The sequence below is a fragment of the Phragmites australis genome, chromosome 4 (assembly GCF_958298935.1).
Source record: "Phragmites australis chromosome 4, lpPhrAust1.1, whole genome shotgun sequence".
In the NCBI taxonomy this organism is placed as follows: Eukaryota; Viridiplantae; Streptophyta; class Magnoliopsida; order Poales; family Poaceae; genus Phragmites; species Phragmites australis.
The window spans coordinates 29,058,963-29,084,749 of record NC_084924.1 but is presented as its reverse complement, the minus strand read 5'-3'; the positions used below and the strand labels follow the sequence as shown (position 1 = coordinate 29,084,749).

At 45.8% G+C, this 25,787-nt stretch overlaps 1 protein-coding gene and 1 non-coding gene across 2 annotated transcripts; both read right to left on the bottom strand.

The window, feature by feature from the left end:
* Nucleotides 1-16,760: 16,760 nt before the first annotated feature.
* On the bottom strand, nucleotides 16,761-21,740 carry LOC133916032 (probable polyamine transporter At3g13620). The gene is made up of 2 exons (XM_062359504.1): nucleotides 20,738-21,740; nucleotides 16,761-17,567 (listed from the first exon to the last, which is right to left on the bottom strand). The coding sequence occupies exons 1-2, from the start codon at nucleotides 21,627-21,629 to the stop codon at nucleotides 16,990-16,992; spliced, it is 1,470 nt and encodes a 489-aa protein (XP_062215488.1). The 5' UTR covers nucleotides 21,630-21,740; the 3' UTR covers nucleotides 16,761-16,989.
* Nucleotides 21,741-21,947: 207 nt separating this feature from the next.
* Nucleotides 21,948-22,049, bottom strand: LOC133917201 (U6 spliceosomal RNA). Its single transcript, XR_009909610.1, has one exon. It is a non-coding gene; the product is annotated as a U6 spliceosomal RNA (small nuclear RNA).
* Nucleotides 22,050-25,787: the final 3,738 nt, after the last annotated feature.

Genomic DNA, 25,787 nt, shown 5'->3' with positions numbered 1-25,787 from the left:
TGTGTCATTTTGCCTAGCCCTAACTAGCACCGCCACCTCCAGCCTCCTCGTCCCCGAGCTGCCTCTGAGCACTAGGCCACAGGATCGGCCCTCCCCGCCCCCATGCCGCTGCCCTCCACCCTCCACCGCGTGCCTCCACCACATCGAGCCACACCTCCTCCCGCGTTGCCACCACACCAAAGAGGAAGATGATTGCCACCAGCCTCTTTGTCCTCGAGCTGCCTCGAAGCACCGGGCCGTCGGCCTCCGCCCTCCCCCCTATGCTGCCATAGATTGGAGCCACAAGAGAACATCACCACCAGGAGCTTCGTCGACCGCCATCCTTGTTGTCCACCAAGGTGAAGACTATCATCGTCGACCACCTCCGTGGCAGCACCTTCGTCGCCAAGGACCACATCCATAGTGACAATTTCATCACCAATGACTACTCCACCTTCGCACATCAGTTCATCCCTGCCTTCAATCTCAAGGTTAGTGAGTACGTACTTGAACCAAAGTTGTGTACATAGCAATGTTGTAAGATTGCAGATACTGCTACTTGATCTCATGGTTTAATTACCAATCATATTTGCTAAATAAAGCTTGCTCTAGCTTAGTGAGTCCTCAATCCACCTAGATGCTCATACACATGTTCACGTATCAATCAATTATGATGCATCAAGCTATTGTGTTCAGCTCCTTAATTGAAGTATGTATGAGTGTTTACCTTTGCACTTAAACTCCTATAACCATGAAATCAATATCTCCTATGGAGAGATGTGATGAGTGTGCATTGTATGGTTTATGTCCTGATTCATTTGTGCGCTACCTGAAGCATAGCCTAAAGTTCATTAATTCTGACCATACCTTTATTTTAATAGGAACAGAGCCATACTTGATTAGCTATCCAGTTAAACTAATAAGTTTGATGCTACCCTGTTCTTAACATTGATTCCTTTTCTTTCCTCTATTGAGAATAGAATATACTACACTTGATCCTAGCTTATCTCCTATTCCATTTTAAATGATAGGAATATATACTCCTTTCTCTTGGCTAGCTAAGGATGCCACATAATATATTATAGCAATAATTCAAGTGGATCAAACAAATTTGATGAGATAAAAGAAAATCATACATTATCGCATGTAAATAATGATTAATACACACACATATATATATATATAGCTCAATACATGATCCATATGAGAGTTCCATTCCATCTTTGTCCATTGCCTTCATGTTGCTCATCACATGTAGCTCAAAATGCGAGGCACATCTGAATCCTTGACAAGATTTATTTCTTGAATTATTTCTAGGCAAACAATAATCACTTGAATTATTTCTAGGCAAAAAAATAATCTAGTGGTCGATTAAGTACCATGGAGAAGAAGAGAACATGTACCCCTAAGAAAACACAAGCGCAGAGGATGCTCACACTAGACGGTGTCATAGCACAAGATGGGGCGGATGCTAGCCGGAGGTCAGATAGGAGCCCAAGCTCGCACCCACCGTCCTCCTCCGATAGCAGCAAAAGTGAGCGCTCGTGGCACAACCCGAGTCATGCTTCGTGCGAGCGGGAGAGCTGACGTCGGGCAAGTAGCCCCGACTACGATCTCGCCGAAGAGATATTGGGATGAGTCAATGCTTTCGAATTAAGATGTCTCATGTGGATGATGCAATCATTGTTCTATGCTTTATGTACATTTTGGTGCTATCACTTTGTTCCAATTTGAATGATTCCTATTCTATTGCACTCTTGACATCAGTTACTACTTATCTACTAATTTGCATGGCATCCTATTCTAGCTATATCCTTATCTCTTTTCTCTCTCTCTTTCTTTTTTAATGTCTGCCAATGCATCTTTGACAGCATCCTCTAACCTGTCACATGGCTGTGAGGAAGCGCACTGTCTAAGTCAGACGGCTGGTAGTGGTGCACAAGCCCGAAAGCCAAGAACACAAACACAGTGGCCGATAGACAAGTTTACTATAATGGGAATTGATGTGGATGGGCTGCCTACGGATGAAAAGGCCTTGAATAGATTTTGGAGGGTCACAGGGCTCATTGCTCAGGAGATGGTGCTAATAACGACTAAGTTTGATAACCTTTGTGATGAAGCGAAGAGGGACTTATTCGATAATGTAGACAAAGAGTATATGAAGTACCTGGAAATATGAGTGAGTGTCAAATGAATGCCACAATCAAGGCAACAATGAAAGCGATCGCGAAACTTCATCAAAGCTTTAAGAGCAAGCCTGTTAATCAGTACTTGGCTAATGGGGTGGCGCCTTTTGAGAGCTACGAGCACTCAAAAGTGGAAGATCGCGAAGCTTTTGTGCAAATGAAGAACTCAAGGAAATTCAAAAAAAGAGAGTGAGGAGATGAAGCAGCTTCGGGCTAAGAACAATCACAACCACAGAACCGGCCCAACCAGGTACGTGGGGAAAAGGAAAAATGGCAAGCAGTGGATGAAAAGTTAGTCAAAGAAGTCCACGAGAATCCTTGGTTGCAATTCCCGGGACGATCATAGTCGTATTTGTGTGCAAGGGGTGAGCTGCCTAAAAGCAAAGAAATCACATTTAGAAATAGCGAAACCCGGTCATTTGCAAAAAAAACGTAAAAGAAAAAGCAGCCGAAACTAACCAAGGTTCTTTCACCGGATCAGGGAACATGGTGTTCTCTTAGCGCCACTGGGAACCTAGAGCTTGCTACAATCAAAAAGTGAGCATTCAAATCAAAAAGTGAGCATTCAAATCATCTAATCTGTGTTGCCACCTTAACAAGCAACAGGGGCAACGACCCAGCCAAATCAGGGCCGCCGTTTTGGTCGCCGCCGCCTGGGCCAGATATTGTCCTCCGACCAAATTTTGGCTTGGTACACTGTGGCCTGAAACCAAACACACCCTGTAACTCTCCTCATCATCTTTCACTCGGCTGAGTCAATAGAGGATTCACAGCCAATAAGAACGGATCCAACAAGGGGGCAAGGCGGTGATCGCCCCTCAAAGCTCAGTGCACACATTGGGTGCTCTCGTTAGTGCCCGGACACCATTGGTGCATGGTAAAAGGTCTTGTAGTATAAGGTAAAAGAAACCAGTGAGAATAAACAGTTCGTATGTGAATGAGGTAAAAGAAACCTGTGAGAATGAGTACGTGCCGTGACAATCTTAAATTTGTTACTTGTTTGGTCCATTTGCTTCATGTTAGCTACGCCGGTCAGGCTCAAGAGATGCGCAACGCGCCTTAAATTTGCCACTGCCGGTCAGGCTCAAGAGATGCGCAACGCGCGACACGCCGACACCGAGCCGGCAGGCCTGTCTCCTGTTTCCGCGGATGGGTGATCTATGGACGCACCTGTGAAACCAAGTGCGCGGACGAGCACAGCCATTGCTAGCTCCCAGTCAACCATATATAGCTCTAAGAACCGAGAGAAAGTAACTCAACACAAATTTAGAAGAACAAATTGAGATAAAGAGCTACTCCAGCACGCAACACAGGACCAAATTTTCTCCAGGTAGATGGGCTTCACTTGCTTTCAACTGGGACAGACGGTTTCTGATCTTGTCCATCATTAATTCCAACTAGACGCACTTTCCTCTTCCTTAAAATTTTCCAGCGCTAGAGGACTCTCTAAATTTAACTCCAAAAAATGGACAAATTTGGCTAGAGGACACTCTAAATTGTGGCATTTGCTAAAAGACATAGCAAATTAAGATTGTTTGGCATACCAAATCACGTTTATGCGGTTCTTTCAGAATATGCCACATATTAAGAATGCCTTGTGGTTCGGACAAACAAATGCCGTCCTGCGTACAATCTACTAACTATTTTCATTTTCGGTAATAGGGATCGCCAAGTGGATAATACAATAGGTTGGTGATCTGCCACGTCCGTTCGTATTCATCTCGGTTTTGCCCTGCACTGCACTCTCCTGCTGCGGCAGACAGAGGCGCGTTGCCGCTGCTACCGTCGCTCGCGGCCCAAAAACTCCAGCCCGACCGGATGGATTGGATGTTCGAGCCCACGAGAGTGAGAGTGAGAATGACGAAACCTCCAACTTCTGGATGGAGGACGAAACTAGCTGGGCCCAAGTTTCACGGGTTGGGCGCCGGTGGCTCCGCACGGAATTCCAAAGCGGGCTGGGATTGTCCAGCGAATTTTTTCTTTTCTTTCACGCGTGAGTATCCGCACGGAATTCCAAAGTATGCTTCGTATGCCGATCACGTACACATTCCACTCGGCGACGGCCATGGCGAGCGCCAGGAACGCCGACGGCACCGCGCACATCGCCGCGACCCCCGCCGTGCCCATGGGCATACGCAGTAAGGCCGCGGCAGCGTGGGCACACGGATCCGGAGCCAGACGAATTAGCCATTCCCCCAGGCCTCCGGCGGCGTGTCGATGGCACCGGTGCCTGCCATGAGCGGCAGCAGGTACCCGATCGATGATCCCATGCACACGGCCGACAACAGCGCCGCGGCGAACGTCTTCCCGGGCCGCTCCACCTCGCCAGCCATGGTGCTGGCGCTGTCCCAGAAATTGAGGTTCCGGAACACAGCGTATTCAAGAAGAGCTTCCAGTCCTTGAAAGGAGTGAGCACTCGAATAGGACCCAACACAAATTCTATTCACTGTGTTCGGTCCGTATAAATACATGCGCAGCTGAGATCTAACTGACTAACCACTAGACCTATCCATGCGCGGCTAAGCAGGAGACTAGGCCTGATCTAACTGACGAAACTGATGAAGTCTTGGCGTTGGAGAAGCCCGTGCCGCTGTTGTCAGGCGTTGAACAGGTAGAGGACAGGCAGTAGGCATGAGTTCTCTAACACCCCACCACAGTAGAAGCGCCTCGCGTGAGCCGATGCAGATACTTAGAACAAAAATCTTCAAACAGCGAAGTAGGAAGAACTTTGGTCATTAAATCTGCAAATTGCTTGTTCGTCAGAACGTGGAAGACGTGAATGTCACCCACGGCCACTTTCTCGCGAACCAAATGGATGTCCAGCTCAATGTGCTTGGTTCGGTGGTGGTAAATGGGATTGGCAGCCATGTACACTGTGGAAACATTGTTGCAGTACATGATGATTACTTTGGGCACAGGACACTGCAGCTCAGAAAGCAGTTGCTGGAGCCAGCAACACTCACCGAGCCATCCAGTACTCCGCTTCTGCGTTGGAGCGAGACACCGTGGTCTCGCACTTTAAGGACCATGATATCAGGGAGTTTCCGAGGAAGATGCAGAACCCAAAAATTGGTCGGTGTGTGTCCAGGCAACCTGCCCAGTCGACGTCTGAATAAGCAATCAGTTTAGAGGATGGAGATTAGTGAAGATGAAGGCCAAAGGAGGCAGTTCCCTTGATGTATTGCAGAACGCGTTTGACAAGTGCCATGTGCCCGTCCCTTGGATCGGGCATATGCAAAAAAAAAATTGCTGGATGGCATAGGCAATTTCAGGGCGCGTGAGCGCGTGACGGTGAGGTACTGCAATCTCCTATCAATGCTCCCGTAGATTTGGATAAGACATTTTGTCGCCATGGTTTGACGTCCACGGGTACTAGCAGGCATGCAATTGGACATGCCATCGCATTCTAGGAGTTCGGCGGTGTACTTGTCTTGTGAAAGGAAGAATCCATTGATGGAGCGTGTCACCTGGATCCCGAGGAAGAAGCTAAGTGGACCCATGTACTTCATAGAGAACTTTGCACGTAGAAGAGCGATGATGTGAAGAAGAAGATTGTTGGAGCTGACACTGAGCATGATGTCATCGACATAGAGCAGTAGGTAGGAAAGATCATTGCCCCGTTGTAGTACGAACAACGAAGTGTCTGAACATGTAGCAGTGAAGCCAATGGAGCTAAGGAATGTGGCAAATCGAGTGTACCACACCTGAGGCGTCTGTTTCAATCCATAGAGGGATTTGGATAGAAGACAGACATGATCGGGGTGTTTGTTGTCGACAAAGTCTACAAGCTGTTGGTAGTAGACCACCTCAGATAGATTTCCATGGAGGAATGTGGTCTTCACGTCAAGCTAGTGAGCAGGCCGTTAGCGCGAGGAAGCTATGGAGAGCACTATCCGTATGGACGCTGGCTTGACCATCGAAGAAAAGGTCTTGGCGAAGTCAATTCTGGCACATTGAGAGAATCCATGAAGTACCCATCGTGCCTAGTATCGGTCCAGGGACCCATCTAGCTTCAATTTGTGCTGAAAGACCCACTTGTCAGAGACAACATGGACGCCGCAAGGACGAGGCACCAGTGACCATGTATTGTTGGTGAGGAGTGTGTCATACTCTTGCATCGCGGCGTGCTAGTGTGGGTCACCAACGGCAAGGCGTATAAAGGCTAGGATTGGTGACATCGTTGTTATAGCCGCCAAATGTGCGTACCATGGGTTGGGCATACAAATGCCAGCACGTCCACGAGTGATCATGGGATGGCGAGAGTCGGACGTTGGCGGAGGATGTGCTGGATCCGACAACAGGGCGAAAGGAGTTGTCGTGGGCAAGGTAGTGCTGTCATGCGTTGTGGATCTACTGGAGGGTGCTGAAGAAGTCCTTGTGTTGGCATAGCCATCAATGTCTAGGCCACAGCTTGGCGTAGATCCTGTAGTGGGCAAGGCCGTGACCAAAGCATATGAGGAGTGTTGTGGATGGGCAATAGGCACCTGAATGTCAACAGTGGATGTCGCAAAATCCCTCTAAGGAGACAGCTTCGATAGAACTGGCAACATGTCATCAAAGGGAGCAACATCATGCTAGTGAATCGAGACAGTGTGCAGAAATGGGAAGGATTGTTCGTCAAAAATGATGTGGCGAGAAATAATGACCCAACGAGTGGCGAGATTGAAGCATCTGTAGCCACGATGCTCTGAGGGATATCCGAGGAATACACACATTGCATATCAAGGGGCGAGCTTATGGGTAGCTGTGGGGGATAGATTCAGGTAGTAGAGGCAACCGAATATGTGCATGTGGTCATATGCCAACGACGAGCCAAAGAGGCATTTATAGGGAGTAGATGGCACAATGGCTTGGCACGAGCATTGATTGAGCATATAAGTTGACGTGGCAAGAGCTTCAGCCCCGAAGCATGGAGGCATGTGTGCTTGGAAGAGCAGGACACAAACACCATCGTTCAAGGTGCGAATAGTATGTTCGGCTTTCCTGTTCTGCTACGAGTTGTATGGACAAGAGAGACAGAGGACAATGTCGTGATTGCTAAGAAAGGTGTGAACTGCGGAGTTGTCAAATTCACATCCATTGTTAGTCTGTAGGGAGAAAATGGGGCGTTGCAATTGAGTGCAAACATAATTGTGGAAGGAGAGCAACATGGGCAGAACTTCATATTTCTGACGAAGGGGGAAAGTCCTAGTATAGTGAGTGAAATCGTCTAAGAGCACGAAGTAGTATTTGAATCTTGAATTGCTTAAAATAGGAGATGTCCATACGTCCAAATGCAAAAGCTCAAAAGGAAAAGAGCAAGCTAAAGATGACATATGAAATGGCAGGCGCTTGTGTTTGCCAAGCTGGTAGGCATGGCAGATATGTGTGTCTACTTTATTACAAGAAAAAGAAGAGTTGGCTAAAATGTTTGACATATAGGCTTGTCCTGGGTGTCCAAGTCTCTTGTTCTAGAGATCAACTAAAGGCGCGATAGCATGGAGTCCATTAGGATTCGAGATTGATGATGCGTGTGGAGGGTAGAGATCGCCGTTGTTGTTACAACGAAGAATCACCTGACGCGTCCGAAGATCCTTAACAGAAAAGCCATTAGGGTAAAATTCAACAGAAACCTAATTGTCATGAGTTAAGGCACAAATAGAGACGAGATTTTTAATAAGAGATGGGGAATGGAGAACATTATGGAGAAGTAAGGGCGAGGCATTGGTCAGAATTGAAGCAGTGCCAATGTGAGTAATTGGTAGGCGTGTGCCATTGCCGAAGACAATGGTGGAGCGGTGAGGGGAGGAGAATAGAGAATGGAGGATACCATGTGTTGGAAGCCATGTGTGAAGTCGCTCTAGTGTTGAGGAACCAATCATTCACACTTGCTAGGGAATAGGCAAGGTTGGAGACATGGAGGGAAGCAAGGAGGGAAGACTGATCCCAGCTCGACGGAGCCTGGTACTAGGACTGACCCTGGTATAGTGCGACAGTGTTGATTGTTGGTGGTGTTGACACAAGCATGGCTTGATTTGGAGGCACAGAGGGATGCGGTCCGAGGAGACCAGTGACCAATGCACACCACGGCATTGGCCATGCCTAGAACATGCCGGTCTAGGGATTGAACGTAGGCTACCATGTTGATGGTGGTTGCGATGTTGTGGATGACGAGTTGGAGGAGTTGCTAGTGGACTCACCCTAGGATTTCTTCTTTTTGTTCTTGTTGGATGATTTGCCCCTGCCGGAGCGAGCGATGTCTTGTCCCGCAAACTACAAAGAAGCACGACCGACGATCATTGCTTGAGCGGCCATCTGCTGTGCCGATTGCTCGGTGCGGTGTTCCTTAAGGACCAATAAGGATTGCGCCTCGAGGAACGATGGGAAGATTGCCCGCGATGTCAACTGAACCTAACATACTCCGAACTCAACTAACTACCTACTGAAGTGGATGATCATGCAAGCATTATTCCTATCAATCTCCCCCTTAATTCTTGAACCTACTTACTTGAGCTCAATAATGCCGATCTTCTCGCACTGATCCTAAAACATGACGTGGCTGAGTAGCTTAGTGAGCACATCTACAAGTTGCTTCTCTGAACTGACAAAGCTAAAATTGTAATTACTTATGAGACTGAATACTAAAATTGTAAAAGGCTATTGTGCATGTGGGCTGACTTCAAATAGTGTTAGGCTCGGTCTAATTCTCCCTGGGATCTCCTTTTCTTTTTCTCTTCTCTCTGGGCTGATTGTTTCTTCTCTCCCTCGGTCCAATTGACTGGTTGGGCCTTGGCACAACACTCCCTCGTGGGCTCCTCTCTCATTTCCCCACAGGCCGACAGTCTAACATGCCGGCCCCTCCTCTCCCCTATACCTCACTCTCCTCAGGCCCACCCTTCTTTCTTCTCTCCCACACTCCTCTCTTTCTCTCTCATGCACCCGATCGAACATGCTTAGGAGTTACGGTGGCGGCACTTTGGAGTTACGGCAGCAAATAGTAGAAGGGAGAGAGGGGTGGATGTTGGTGATATGCCCTAGAGGCTTAGGGATGACTGTATCTTGTCTATGTTCATGTACTTTTGAATAATATGTTATTCGGTTTATTTGATAATTATTATTTATATTGATTAACAAGTATGTGACTTGTTTGTGAAGCTCTTTATTTTATTATGTTGTTGTTCTAAATGATACCTAGTTTTATATCATTATGTGAGACAATAATGATTCACAGACTAGTATATATATTGATGGATAACCATATTTCACATATCATAGATATGAAGATATCAAATTAATAATATGGACACATGTTAGAAAATATGGTATTGGATAGATCCATCTTGAGATACTGCTAGAAGTGCTATATTAAGTATCGTCAGTTGTAATCTTAAATAGTATATCTCTTTAGACCTGAGATCATCATTTATTCCTAGAATGTGTAGTGGAACACTTTACACTTGTCAAATGCTACTTCGTAACTGGGTAGTCATAAATGTAGTTTTTGGGTTTGCTATGAAACATGTCGTGAGAGTGTGAGTGATCAAGATAGCTTGACTATGTGTTGAGTAATCATGAGTCGAGTAATCCACTACAAGATTAAGTGAATGGTCAAGCTATCACAAGAATGACATGTGTCTCGCCTTGAGCTTGACTAGTATTGCGAGACAAAGGGATTGGTGTATGTGTATATCAAGGTTCAGCAGATATGATCTTTATGTGTACTTGGAGTCAACATGCCCTGCTAGGGACCACTGTTGATTTTGGTTCGAAAAAGGGTTTCCGAGTCATAGCCGTTTGTACATGAACCTAATGAGTCAAACACTTAATGGGTTAGAATATGACACGCAGATTGGATCCGTAATAGAGTTTGATTAGATTGTGATCCATGAGGGACTAGAGTCCTAATGGGATACCAGCGTGGGAGCTCATAATTGGATCTATATAACGGGAGCTGTGGGGAGGGGTACATATGGTTGAGCCACTCCGAAACTCCAAGAGCGCCCTCTCCACTCAACATCTTGAAACCCTAATCATACTTGCAGTGCTAGCACACCGATGTTCGACGTTCCACCCTAAAATATGTGGATACTGTAGAGGTGCTACTGTTATTACAACACTGATTGACTCGACAACAAGAGCCTGAAACTGCTGCTAGTTTGACTCCTATTCGATTCCAGGTAGGAGACTAGAACGATCCCAACTAGAAAGTTGCTTCCGACAAAGCAATCCTGACAAGGAAGTTGAACCTGAAAGTTGATCCTAACTAGGAGGTTGGTCATCTACGATAACTCTGCTGAGTTCAATTGCTTTCTCTAGATCGACACGCATGACGTTGGACCGGTCTGCTCTAACTCTTTTTTTGATGCACTGCGTATCAAATGGTAACGATTCATGCTCCAACTCTTGCATTATGGCCTCCCAATCCTGTGAGCGCCTATACAAGCCAACCCAACGCCGTCGCCTTCATCCTCCGCTAGCCGTTGCCTGTTCAATAGCCGCCCACCTCATGCCTCCACTTCCTCTCGCGCCGCCGTCTCCTAGATCTGTTGCCCCATTGCGTGCTCAAGCCGCCGCCACCCCGTTGCGCCCGATCCACCGCCGCCACGGCAAACTAGCCACAAGACGACACGACGGTGAGGATCGTGGCACATGGTGGCGGAATTCGTCCGATGGGATGCGATAGTGGCGGCGAGCACAGTTCCATGCGATGGGTTAGGAGCGAGTAAGGTATATTTACTGTTCTTCTTCCTTTTCTTTCTTTTTGATTTCTTTTCTTTTGATGCCATTTTGTCCAGGATGTTACACGTTCACCAACCTTTCAAATACAGTTTCAGTCAAAGATTGTTTAACTCTTTACGAAGTAGGAAGTCATAGCTTCCGGCCTTCCAGGTTTCCTCAGTTTTGAACGTCATCACCTGCTCTTAGGTTCTCTTGGAATTAAAGGATTTACAGAGATAATGATTGCTTGCTGCTGAGCAATATTTTTCTATGTCAAAGTAACCAGACCTTTTAGAACGACCATGGTCTCCGTAACAAGATGCTATTCCAAATTCATTGAAGAATTTCGCATTACGATGTACAGAGCGAAAGGTCGCGTTGTAAGCGACCAGGATGTTTTCTGTAAGAATGTAATCCCCTCTAAAAAGAGCAAGTGAAGACAGCTACCCGAATTTGCTGAAGTTTTCCGGCAAACAGGAAAGAACAGTAGAACACACACCCAGCCACGCTCCGATCACTATTTCCGCCACTCCATGCCTATCCTGCACGTCTTTGTCGTGCCACGACTCTGCCCAAGTAGGGCCCAAGTTACCATTGGGCCATGGCGTCTGCGTAAACTGAACAGCACTGCTCTGTTTTCTCCTTCCACCTATCGTTTTCCAAGAGATAAAATAAAGCGAATTTTTTTACGGCAATTTTAGAATATTGCACAAAATTACAAAAATATAACCCAATCGCATGATGGTTTAGCAAAAATAATTTTTTTTCAGATAGCGAAAATATTTATTTTCGGGGGTCTGTTTAGAAAAAAAGAATTTTCGATTTCGCTATTTGGAATTGTGAAAATTAATTTTTCACACTACTGTATGAGAATTTTTTACTGTAGCTCTTTTTATGGCGAAACTCTGTATATTTAATTTTTTTTTGGTAACCATGATTTGTGTTAATGCATATTTTTGTTCTTTTGCTATCAACCGAAGAAAATAGCTGCTGTGGATCATGCTTTGTGTATTGAAGGCAAAAATCTAAAACTAGATAATATACGTGACTGTATTTACTGAAATAGATAATATGTCATCGTATTTACAAGTTTAGTATTCATATTCGGTATCTCATTTACCGAAAATTAACTATCGATATACCGTACTCGAAAATACGCAGACCCAGCCATATCCGGCACACAGGGTGCTGAATATGGCACTGTAGGTTATATTCGGCACACCGTGTGCCAAATATCAACCGTATTCGACACACGATATGCCAAAAATAGACTACAGTGCCACATTGTGTGCCAAATATGCCCGTCCATAAATAGTGTCGTGCATGAACAGTACCAGCGGTGCGTTGAAATTTGCTTTCCCTCCTCTTCAAAACGGTGGCCTTCTGTTACTCCAAAAATTTTAAAAGTTTTTTTTACATGTTCCATAATATATGTGCAACTCATTTTAATTGGATTCACTGAAAAATCCTTTGTGTATTTTAAACTAAAATTCTCCAAAAAAATACTACTTTTATAACTTATAATAATTGTTAGTGCCTCAAATAAATTCCCAAAAATCTAGAAAATTTCACTAATTTCTAAAATTATTTCCAGCCCTAGTTTATATGATGAAAAAGTGAGTTCCTTTATAATGCTCCATTTATATGCATTTTTATCATTTCATGTGATATTCTCTTTTTAGTTCAATTTGAATAAAAATAAATTTAAACATGCACAAAACCTACAATCAAGGGGTAAGTTTACCAAAAAAATCAGCGGAACCAACTCAACATCTTTCTGACGTACTCCGTGATGGACATATTGCTTTTTATGTTTGAATAGGTTTAGAGATAGAACTCAGCAATAAACTCGGTTTTGTATCCATGTATTATTTCATATGATCAAAATCATCTGTATGAGGTATAATCCGTTTGTAACTTTAGTTGTGGTTCGGAAACTCGTATATATGCATCCACACAGCCTCGAGAGAGGTGACAACGCTTCCTAATATGGTATTAGAGCCTCTCCTCTGAATTTCATTGACTCCATCTTCAATTCTGTGGGTTTTCACCTACTGACTATTTTTCCTCGGTCGCTCGCATACTCCTGGTGCGGGGTGACTTGGTCTAGACTACTCTAGATAGTTGAATTTTGTTCGAATTCAAATTGAATTAAAACACGAATATCACATAAAATGAAAAAAATGCATATAAATGGAGCATTACAAAGGAACTCACTTTTTCATCATATAACCTAGGACTAGGAATATTTTAGAAATTATCCCATCACATAATAAGAATATTAGTGAATTTTCCTAGATTTTTAGGAATTTATTTGAGACACTAACAATTGTTACAAGTTATAAAAGTAGCCTTTTCTGGAGAATTTTAGTTTAAAATATACAAAGGATTTTTCAGTGAATTCAATTAAAATGGGTTGCACATGGATTATGAAACATGTAAAAAAAGTTTTAAATTTTTTGGAATAACAGAAGACCACCGTTTTGAAGAAGAGGGAAAGCAAAATTCAATGCACCGCTGTTACTGTTCATGCACGACACTGTATTTATATCGAGCACACCGTGTGACTAATACGGTTGATATTCGGCACATAGTATGCCGAATATGCGTTACAGTGACATATTCCAATGCCCTTTTCTCTAGCATGCAAATTAAATCAACAAATCATTTTGGGATCAAAGAGATGAGGAAATTGCCTATGTATTCCTCTTGTTTCTGATGTATTGGAGAAAATGCTCCGAGAATTGGCATGAGATCTTGCATTTGGACATTTTTCATGCCTCAATTCACTATGGTGGTGATGTATTTTTTTCCTGCTACGTGTAACCAAAGAGTATTATCCTAACCAAGGGAAAATGCATAACCATAGAAACAATTCAGATGAGTAACTCAGACTAGTACATTTTTTGTTTTTTATTGCACAAAATGTTGTTCAAGCGGCATTTCACAGTTTCAATAGGGAGGTGTATTTGGTACTGAGACTGATAGACAAAGCATGAAGCATGTCAAAATTTCTTGTGCATATTCATATCAAACATTTAGTAAAAACATGCTTGATTATCCTGGGAAGATTTTCCTTCAAATTGTGTCCCTGAACCTATTCATACCCTTATCCCTTCCCCACTTGGCAATGTCAATTTCATCTGAAAGTCATGAATATCCTGCAAAAGTGCAGATGATTAAGCGGCAAAAAGCATCCATGCACAATGCACTCACCTTGAGGTAGCTATCGACAGTGCGGTATAGCTCATTGTCAGTTGCACGGCTCGGGCTTCAGTGCCACCTCTGTCAGGTTCGCATCCACCAGCCTCACCACCCCGGCGGCCACCGGCGGCGGCCTTGGCATCCTCTCACAGGAATCCTCTCACAATGGGTGTGCACTTGCATGGCGGTGTGTGGATGAAGGTGGTGGCGGCGTGCTGCACACGAGGGTGCGTGGATGGCAGCAACGGCGCACAGTGCATGGGGGTATGTGGATGGCGGCGGCACACAGTGTGATAGGAGAAGCGAGGAAAGAGTGATGGAGTGGGGAACACGTGAATTGGGTAGAAGAATGAGAACAATATAGTAAAACGACCGATACCTTAATTTTCTCAAACCGGTCGGGAGCGTCAAGTATAAAAAAACCGGAGGAAGTAGTTTAAATCTCAAGGAATCCTAGAGATGAGATGTAAGCATATCGGAGAGAATAATCTTATCCTATCATAATAGTTCACACTTACTAAATCTCAAGCACCTTAGAGATTTCAGGTGCCTATGTGAACACATCGTCATCGGATCACACCACCGCTAGATTAGGGGAGGAGGGTTTTCGGGGTGGATGGTTTGGGGTGCCAGATTTAGGGAGGCTAGGGGCGGCGGCCAAACTAGCGGTGGGCGGCAGTGCAGTGGTGCAGAGAGGAGACGGCGGCGACGGCGTTGGTGTCGTGGGTGGCAGGCAGGCGATGGGCAGTGTTGGCGCCAGGGGATTGCGAAAATGGAGTGGTTAGTGAGGCAGAGGTGGCGGGTGCGGATTTGATGGTAGGAACGCCATCGGAGATGGCTGCGGGCAAGTGGGAGGTGGGGACACGGCTAGGCAGGGCAGGATGGGTGCGGGTGTGAGGTTTGAGGTTAAAGACAGTTGTGAGCCATTGGATACCCATCCAACGGCTCACAATCGTTGCCTGAAATTTTTTAAATTCAAGCGTCTGAAGAATAGAATCACCCATATTAGTCAGATCCTTACCATATACTCTAACAGGGAAATTAGTTATTTTTTCCTTCCTGTGTATGGGGATTGTACTTAATGGCCTTCGTGAGTATAAGTGTAGTCACGCAGATACACCCACATAGGTGTGTTCTAGTATATGTCTAAACTAGATTGGATGACTAACATAATATAGGCACACGTTTTGTCCACTGAATGCACCCTCGTGTGCATGTATCGAGAAAATGTGAGCATAAACCGAGCCTGGAACTATAACCCAAATGGACAGGGGTCTACCACCAGAATCTTAATCAATAGAGTTGTGCTTAGTTCTTAAGTAGTATAGGATCTTGGTGAGTGTGAAACATCCTATGGTCATGTGAGTCGATATAAGGAGGTGGCTTGCTCTTGCCATGGTACCATAGAAGCAAGATTGGAGAAAGTGATGGCAAATTCGTACTTGAACGTCATATAGAATATCACAATTTCGTTGCCTGCTGTCATGGCAAATTGGCAATGCTTTATCTTCTTTTGTTCAGAAATGTAGAGCTATGTATTTGTTGATTTTTCATATTTTCGCAACAAATTCAAGGTTTGGAGGTGGTTCTCGGAGAGCCTCAGAGTAGTTCATACTAGAACCTCATATAAAATTAGTACCAATGCGTCACATGGCCAACTGATGTCGCGCATGTACAATCATTATCGTCACTCAATTTCACTTTTCATTCGAACTTAAGAGAAAAAAAAAATCATTGCACTTACACCAATGGTCTTACGCAAAATCAACTAAATAAGTCATCATTCCCTATGGTGCATTCCAAACATTTTGCACTCAGATCAAACAAGCAGCCCATCCAAAAGCTAGACTGATAAGCACCTAGCTCAGCTCAGGAAGCCAACTGAGCCCATGTTAATTTTTATCGTGCATTGTTACAATATGGATTCTGTGGAGAAAATTCTTCTCAACAGATTATAAATTATAGAATTTCGTAAGTATAACTTGACTCGTAGATTGTGAGAATCAGCTTTTGGTTTAGGATCATTTATTTTTTTCTTTTCCTTTTGGGACTAGAACCTATAATTAAAATAAAAAACAAACCGGGTCTGAACAGGCCTAGGTATTATCAGTTTTTCTCCTATTGGTTTCAAAATTTTATTGCTACCCGCTAATAGGACCATAGGTCGATGTATCACTGGTTTTCAGAAAAAAAAAAGTGGATGAATTCGTTTGAATTCAAATTAAAATTCAGAGTTAAGGTTAAATAAATTTAGAGCCATTGTGAAGTTATTTCTATTTCCGAACGTGGCACCCGCATGTCAGTTATGCAAATTATTAAAAAATCAAGCTGGGTACATATATCGAACCCAAGGCCTAGCGGCATGGTGGCTTTATCAGCGTGCCAGCAGTGTGTTAATGAGTAGGATCAACCCTTTTCCTTATTACAAATAATTCCCAAAATAACTAACCGACCATTTACCAGGCCACACCGATAACACCGGTAATCGCGATATACCGTCGATATTGTGAACACTGAATTCTGGAACTCTGTCAAATCCTATGCATTTGTTGACTCTTGCAAGTTGCAACATGTCAGAACTGCAATAACACATCAATCTCAATCCCAAGAAGATCTCATGGTGCCGATCATGCCATTTAGTACGAGATCAAGCGCTGCCACCTTGTTGTTTTGACATCTCCAGAAAGCGCACACTTAGCACGCTCAAGCAAGAAAGAGCTCCCATCTGTGGAGATACTGAACATACAATTGTTGTGTTCACTAATCTTGAATTAGCTTGCAATTTCAGCAAGCAGAGGCTTCCAACAATTAGCAAAGACACTCGAAGAGAATCATGGATTTCATGAACAATAAAATAACACAATCAATTCCTATGCAAACGTACAGCTTGCAAGCAACATGTCAGGACTCAAGCAAAAGATCGTCAGACATGGCCATTTCTGCTGTCCTGGCGATGGTACGCCATCACCTCGTCGCCGGGGCTGAACTTGAGGCAACCCCTGGCCTTGCAGAACCGCATGAGGTAGTACACCCCGACCCCGGCCGCGGTGAAGGCCGCGCTGATGGCGTACACCTTCCACCCTGCGATGGCCATGACGAAGACGAGGAACGCCGAGGGCACGAGGCACAGCGCAACGGCGCCGGGCAGGCGCGTCGGCACGCGGTACGGGCGCGACAGGTCCGGGCTCTTGATGCGGAGCCAGATGAAGGCGGCGAACTCGAGGAGCATGCCGAGGCTGTAGAGGAAGTTGGCGGCGGCCACGATGTTGTTGAAGCTGAAGAATGACATGCCCAGGGTGATGGCGCTGGTGACCACGATGCTGACCCAGGGGGTGTTGAAGACCGGAGCGCGCACGGCGAAGGCGCGCGGGAGGAGGCCCAGGTCGGCCATGCCCAGCAGCTGGAACGCTGCGCTGCTCAGCGTCGCCGAGTAGAGGCCGATGGAGGACAGCACCGCGCCCACCTCGATCCAGTACTTGAGCCACCGGCCCGCGATCATGCCTGCGTGCGTTACGATGCAGCAGGTGATTTTTACAGTCACGTCACAAGAAGCCATGATGGATTAATCATTGTCAAATAAGTAGGGACTGGACGTGAACTGTATATGGAATTTCAGTACGATTCAGTTGTGCTACTTGTGTTGTGAGCTCGTATGTACCTTCTATACCACATTTTCTTCTATGACAAAGAAAGCCATAACAGTAACTTTCACAATCCCCCAACTCTATGTAAGATTTTTAGCTTAATTTCCAATTGAGCATAAACTCAAACAGACACTCCCAAAACTGTGCAGAAAGGTGCCTCTATTTCCATAGCTTGAAACTCTGAGAGAAGCTTTGAAAGTTGTACTAGCGGATAGCGGATAGTACTATAACAGTGGTCCCTTCCCTTGTCTCTCTCATAGTCATTTGCCCAGGCAAGCAGAAGTGCAGACCCCGTGTTGCTCCCGGGGAGGGGCGACTCGGGTGGCCACCAGACCCGCCGCACCGCCAGCCCTCTCCCTTGGCACCCCTGCCTCGTCGTCGCCTGAGTGTGCCGCAGGAAGTTCGTGTGGCTACAAGAACGACGGCGGCAGGGCTATCTCCCATTTGCGCCGTGTTTCTCTCCCTCCCGATGTCTTGATGGATGGTTGCGTGGCGCCCATGGAGGCTCGGGTGCCTAGGGTGGCTAGATCCAACGCCGATTCGGCTGGATCTGCCGGATCTGGCGACGCTGAATCGGTGATGGCCTACTCTTCGCTGGGCTAGTAAGCATACATGAGGAGCAGTGTGTCAGGGCCCCGGACGGTGATGGCGGCGTCGGTCCTATGAGCACATTCAGCGTGTCGAGGGAGGCGGCAAAGAGGCAGGCACATGGGGCGAAGTTGGGGAGGAGGAGGCCCGACATGACCTCCTGGCCTCCCAGGGCAGTGCTTCTCGGGCCCGATGGTGTTGGTCAGCGTGGCTGGGCGGTTCTGGCTCTTGGTGTTGTTGCGGTGGTGTTGTGGTAGTGTTATGGAGGCTGCACATCTAGCGACTATGGTGCCACCCCGTGCGGGCGCTAAGTCCTGATGGGTGTGGCCGTGGCCGGGGATGGTTGTCACGGTGATGGTTGAGGATGAGGAGGACGACATGGTGCAGATCCAGAATCTTTCAATGTGGTGGCGTGGTATGACGAGGCAGTTGCATTTCGAGGTGTTAGGCGCCCCGCTCATGTTATTCGGCGATGCTTGGGAGGGTGTGATTCAGCGTTTGGTGGCTAAGGCAGATGAGGGTGGTGTTCGCGCTCGACAACCATGGGCGACGACATGCCGACGATCGACAGGCTCTAGGCTGTCCTGGGTGTGGAGGCTATAGCGGGTGAGCGGCCCGCATGTGGCAGTTGTGCGATGGCTAGATGCTCAACGACAGCTAGACCCGCATGGCAGCGTCTAGTTCGGTCAGAGGTGGCCTAGGCCATGCGGAAGCCTAAGGGAACCCTGGTCCTAGTTTGGATGCTCTTCTATGTTGTCGCAATAGTAGGATAGCAGCTAGTCCAGCATGGCTGCGGCTAGTGCGGTGAACTGGCATGGTGTCCGAATCTGCGCAGGTCCTGGGCAGTAGCAATGGTTGGTCTTGCATAGCAACGGCCAGTCCTACCCAGCAAGTGTCGGGTCGGCAGTGGTGCCTGCTCCTCGCAGTGATGTGCAGCAACACACCGCGATGGGGGTCAGTTGTGGTGGCTTACCCTGCATGGCAGCGGTAAGTGTGGTGTGGTACAACTCTTGCTCTTGTGCTGGCAGTGGTGGGGAGTCTGATGGTTCTGCTGGTTTCTACGCTTTGGAGCTGTAGGGCTCGTCGGCTCGGTGGTGATCAATCACGCTTAGCAATGGCCGATTTCAGTGCAAGGTGACTATGCTTGACGGTTGCGAGGTCGGCATGGTGGTGGTTGAGGGCCGTGCTTTGGAGACCGCAGGTGAGGGCATTCCTCGTCCTCTAGTGGTGGGTCTACAGAGCATGACGGTTCGGCAACGACCATTCCCGCATGACGGCGGACGGTTTTAGTGACGGACAATCACTCGACTTTGGTGCGGTGGTGGTGGCCCTGTCGGGTGCAGTGGTGAGGCTTGTCATCGATCGACGTAACGTCCGGATTCAGGAAGCTTGTGTGAAGTGGCCACGTGAGGTTGGGTAGTGTCCCATGAGTTGCGATGGCGGTTGCATGTGGTGGCGATGTGGGGGGCGATCCATGAGAGTGGTGTTGGTGGCAGTGAGCGGTGGCTAGCAATGTATGGCAGTAGCTAGTTCGGTGTGATGGCCAAGGACGACATGACGACAAGACGACGGGTGATGGATGCGGTGGCTAGTCCTGCTTAGTAGCCACTAGTTCGGCGTGGTGACAAGTCGGCGTGTCACGGGGCATGTTGGCTAGCTTTGCATGGTAGCGGTTAGTTTGGTGCGGCAGCCAAAGTCACCATGGTGGCAAGGCAGCGGGCGACATCCTAGTTCGACACAGTGGCAGTCGATCCCTCTTAGTGGCAGCCAGATTATTGTGGGGGCAACGTGGCGTCTAAGGCGATGAGGCGGCCTCGGAGGTAGTGGTTGTTGGTTCGGCAATGTGGCGAGTAGTGTCGTGGTGATTCGATATAGTTGTCGGCTCGTGTTTTGGTCATTTGTCCAACCAACTAAGTAGATAGTTGCTTTAGTTGTTTATTATTTTGTTGTTGTGTTTGTTGTTTTTCTTTTTTCTGATTATAGTCTATCAAAACTATACTCTTGTATTTTTTTTTCTGCTATATCAATAGAAACGGACGTTGTCCGGTGCAATTTGTTTTTAAAAAAAAGTGCAGACCCACTCTAGCTCAAGGTATTCCTCCAAGGGGAAGGTTTATACTGTACTTTCTAGAAACAAGCGCTGTCCCCTACCCTTCGTTTAAAAAAAAAGTGCAGACCCACTCCAGCTGAAGATATTCCTCGAAGGGGAAGATTTAACTTGCTAGATATCATTTTACTCTTTCTGCCAAAAGTGGTCGCATCTAACCCTACGTGACTAATCCTGTGTCATGGCAACTTGACCAACATAACAAACTCAACAACTGTTAAATAGAAAAACAGAGGATATTGTAGAGCGCCGATCAAGAACGTGGCGTCCTTGCAATTGCAAGCAACACGATTCGCAAGTAAACAGAGTGTGTCTGTGTTGATTCGACTCACCTGCGGCGTCGGCGAAGAATCCGTTCCCCCAGTTCTCCGACGGCACGTCGATGGCGCCGGTGGCAGCCATGAGCGGCAGCAGGTACCCGAGCGACGTCATGCACACGGCGGACACTAGCGCCTTGGGGAGCGTCTTGCCGGGCTGCTCCACCTCGCCGGCCATGGTGCTGACGCTGTCCCAGTAGTTGAGGTTCCAGAACAGGGTGTTGAAGAAGAGCTTCCAGTCCTTCTCCCCGGCGACGCCGCCCCAGCGGTGCGGGCGGATCTTGGGCAGCGCGATGCCGGACATGAGTAGGAAAGGCGAGAGCGAGGCGAGGCCGAGCCCGACGGCAGTCCATCCCACGACGGTGAGGCCCGTGTAGTTGAGGAACGAGAGCGCAACGTTGAAAGACACGATGGTGGCGACGCGGGGCCCGCCCCCCGCGACGGCCGGCACGACGCGCGCGAGGTAGTCGGCGCAGAGCGCGGGGAAGGCGGCGCCGTTGATGGCGCCCGACACGTACTTCCAGGTGCCCATGAGGGAGCCCGAGAAGGGCCCGAAGGCGCGGTCGGCCCAGAGGACGAAGCCGCCGTTGCCCGGCATGGCGGTGGAGAGCTCGGCGGTGACGAGCGCCTCCGGGATGGCCCAGATGAAGGGGAAGATGAGGAAGCCAAGCAGCGCGTAGAGGGGACCCGCGGACTGCACCGCCGGCTCGGCGCCGTAGGGTCCCCCCGCGACCTCGAAGAAGATGAGGAAGATGAGCGGCACCAGGGACAGCTTGTTGCGGCCGCCCGTCCCTCCATGGCCGCCGTCCGGCGCCGGCAGGGCCCCCGGGTCGCCGGCATCGGGGTTCTTGGCCTTGGGCGCGGCGACGGCGTCGGCGTCGGCGCCGAGATGGGTTTCGCGAGCCATCCTGCTGGTCTTTACGCGAGGGGGTCTCGTTGAGCAGAGCAGGGCAGCAACTAACCGTAGCGTGGATGGATGCGTGCGCCCCGCGGAGTCGGAGGAAAAGAGGAGGTTCGTGACTCATGCGGCCGCGTTTTTGTACTAGTAGTGTGATTGCTAGCGTTTGATTCGCTCTAACCGCTTCCCAATGGTTTTCGTGCGGTTGGTGTAGCAGCAGTACCAGCATGTTAATCACCTTCGCCTCTTTCTGGTTTATCATGTTAATGTGTAATGTGCAGTGCAACAATGTCAAGCATAAACTTAATAGTTTTTGTTTTAAAAAATCACACAAGCATACAATTCTTTTTTTGTGCGTGTCATTCTCGCGTCCGGCCATGCTAATATTCTTTATATTGTTCTAGTTTTATCGGATGTCTCCGAAGAGACATAAGCATACAATTCTTATGCAATGCTACAGAGGTTGATGTGTCTCCAACCACAATATCCACACAAAAAAAATAGAAACAAAGTCGCATTTAGTTACGCATGACAAGAGTTCGATACGAAGAAAATAGCAAACAAGAGAAACATTTTGGTGATTTTAAGTGGGACCATGTTGTTAAGGTCCATACTCTGCCGTTGGATTATTCAGGCACCAGATTCTCTTACTGACTGGACTTGAGAATCACTCATCTAACTATAGTTGTCGACTGGAATCACTTCACAGTTCCAGCCGGAGAAAATGAGACACCAAGAACTCTGGATTCTGCCGTCGGCGCAAGCATTGGTCTGTGTGATTTTTATTTATAATTCTAAAATTTCACAGGCTGCACACGAGAGTGTGGTTCATAAGCGCCCGGTGCATCCCACCAATTTGGGAACTTTGGGAAAATTGCCCATGCATCTCTCTCGCCTTCTGTTGACTTTCCAGCGTGCAATCAGGATCGTCTTGACTGATAACAAAAAAAAATTAATCTAAAAGGAGGAAATCACGAGGAACGTGAATAAGATTTCAGATAATATGTAGGAGTATTTGTTTTGCGAGGATTCTGTCCATGTGGGAGATAATAACATATAACACAAATATGCGCCCAATTCTTTATATCCTTTTATAAAAAATATCAATATTCAAGAGGTAAAGTTTGCGTTAGCACACAAAGTTGCCTGTATGTGTTCCAAGCATGTGCTGCTTACAAATGGTCAAAACGGATCGTTGTCATCTTGCGATGATTCTGTCCCTTCATGCAAATTTCTGCACGGTGGATCCATCAAGTTGCTATCCATATGACCAGCAATATCCGATGATAAACCTTCACGTCAGGTTTTCTTTGACCTGTTTTGTTACTTCTTCCTAACGAATCAGTATAGGTGTCCTTCCACTTACAATGATTTAACTCTTGAAGATGAAGATGGAAGCGTGAGAATTTTCCTCATCCATCCGTCAGATCTTCAGTTGTTTGATTAGCACAACTTGGACAGATTTGGAGTATAATAAGCCAAAGCCCTATGCGACTACCAACAGATTTGGTCGTCCAATGCAATTTCGTGAATTAATTATTAGTATTGGACGATCTTCTGTCAGAAAGCAAGACATCGGTAGCCATGATTTCGTTAGCTCTGAAAATTCAGCCAATGCAATGCACTGCCTTAGTCAAACCATCGCGTTTATATATTGTAGTCAATCCGATGCCTTTTTCAGTGTGGCATGTGTTCCCGCACGAGGCAATATATTAAATTTGTGAGCACTGGTGGCTTTGTCCGTTAGCTTCCTCCATTTCACATGCAATTATTTCAGTTTTATAGTAGTACTAATTCAGTTAACTCGGCTGTGTTATCATTCAAATTCCGTTTGCACAGCTTTTTTTTAAAAGCACAGGATCCCCTTCTCTTAAGGTCTTCTTTAGAGATCTTTGAATGGGGATGCAAATCCGAGGTTAGAACTCGGACCAATGAAGATGAAGACATGCTACTGGTGAGTCACGCTCTCGTTTGCAACCATTTGCACAGCTAAGCTAGCTTTCCTGAGGCGTTAGTGTAACTTGGTATTCAACTGTCCCCCCCAAATAACTTATTTTAAGCCAAAATTTGATATTATATGGTCCATTCGAAAAGGTGAGCCTTTCCTATAAAATGGAAAGGAAGTGAGAAAGCAAAGGCACCTCAGTTAGTAATAGCATGTAAAGAGAACATGCAACACATGAATATAAATGAAAAGTTCAGTGGCTCACCTTTTCACTTTTCAGTCGCTGAAACTGTAAGATATTCCGGTCTTCAGGGCGTTCTGCCTCGCACAATTAACTCGTGTCCTGCCTGAACATAATAAATCAGCATCATGAAGTACAGGCGTTAGTATATCCAAAGTTTATAGTAGTAATTTCCACCAGGAATTCAGGATCCAGGTTTTGATGCACCAACCAGAAGTAACCAACTTCAAGATTTTTTTAATAATTTATTGAAAAATTACAAAAAAATAGCTAAATTCATTGAATTACAAAAATAGCTAAGACCATATCGGCACTCTGCGTGCTGACTTCCTATGTGTCAGTGCGCCTAGAGAGGTGAAACAGTGATGCCATGGAAGATTTTGGTAGATCGAGGAGATCTGTCGGTACTCAGAGTGCCGACAGGTACCACGTCATGGCTTAGCGGTACTCAGAGTGCCGACAAGTACCATATCATGGCTTATCGGTACTCCGAGTACCGACAGGTGCCAGCTCAGGCCTATCGGCACTTTGCCAGTTGAGGCATGTCGGCACTCGGAGTGTCAACAGGCCTATTATTTATATACGGCTGCCGAACGGTTCGTCTTCTTCAGAAACGTTCGACACTCGCGACCAAGAGCAATGGCGCGTGGAGGAGAGAGAGAGGGGTGGTGCTGGGCGCGTGGAGGAGAGGGAGCCACAGTGCGCAGAGGAGAGGGAGCGGCTGTGTGTTCGGTAGCGCGTGAAGAGAGGAACCGGCTACATTCGCGGTATTTTTTCTTTATTTTTTTCTTTTTTATTAAGATTAGAATAGGAATAGTAGTAGGTAGAATAGAAAAAAAAGTAGGTAGAGTAGAGACAAATTCGGGTAGAATAAAATTAGGTTAGAGACATAATTATGTAGAATAATAGATAGAAAATTTAGAGTATGATATTTAGAGTGGCTAGAAATTTTAGTGTATGATTTTTGCGGTATAGATAGAAAATTTAGAGTAGAATTTCAGCAATATAGATAGAATGTTTCGTGTTGATTGTTAAGAATATTTAGACTAAAATTTGTAGGTAGAATATGTAGAAAGTTTTAGTAAAATGTTTAGAATTTTGCGGTATATGTAGAATAGGAAATAGTGTAGGCCTATAATTTAGAAAATTTTGGTATATTTAGAGTAGAAATATTTGATGCATTTAAGATATGCAAGATTCGATACAATGTAAACTAGGTTTATTTATTTAAAGAGTTGGTAGAAATTTGGTAGTGTTTGATAAAACATTTTTGAGGCATATTATTGATTAGGTGCGGCTTATTATTAATTTATAGTTTTGGTTAGATTTGGTAATTTTATGTAGCATTGATTCTATAATACAACATCAATGTTCATCGATATATTATTAATTTATAGGTTCGATTAGATTAGGAAATGTATATACAAAATTTAGGATTATAGAAATTTAGATACAAACATAGGAACAGAGACATAGACTTACAGTAAAGGAAATGTAGAATATGTAAAGTAGAATAGTTGCAATAGAGTATGTTCAAAATGTTGAAATTAGAGGATAATTTTTAGAGTAGGAATAGTTTTGATATGATATAGTAGAATATAAAGGAAATATATTATTTATAATGTATTATGTAGTGGTACTTTATTTTGATTTAGTAGAAATTTAGATTACAATATTTAGGGCATTTTAGAAAACTAGAGGAGAATGTTTGTAGTAGATGTTGGTGAAAAGTATAGATATAGAATATAGAGAGTATATAGGAATATGCGATATGTTTAAAAATGGATTTGTCAGTTGGAATATTTAGGTAGCTGGACACAATATTTTTTAGCATTTTATAGTTATTTTAGTATACTGTGTAAAGTAATTAGAGTAAATTTAGCTGATAGGATATTGATATTGCATATTGAATCAGGGATGTTGACTGTAGTGAGGTTTAGGGCTTTTTACGGTATTGGATATATCATGTATTGTGACAGTA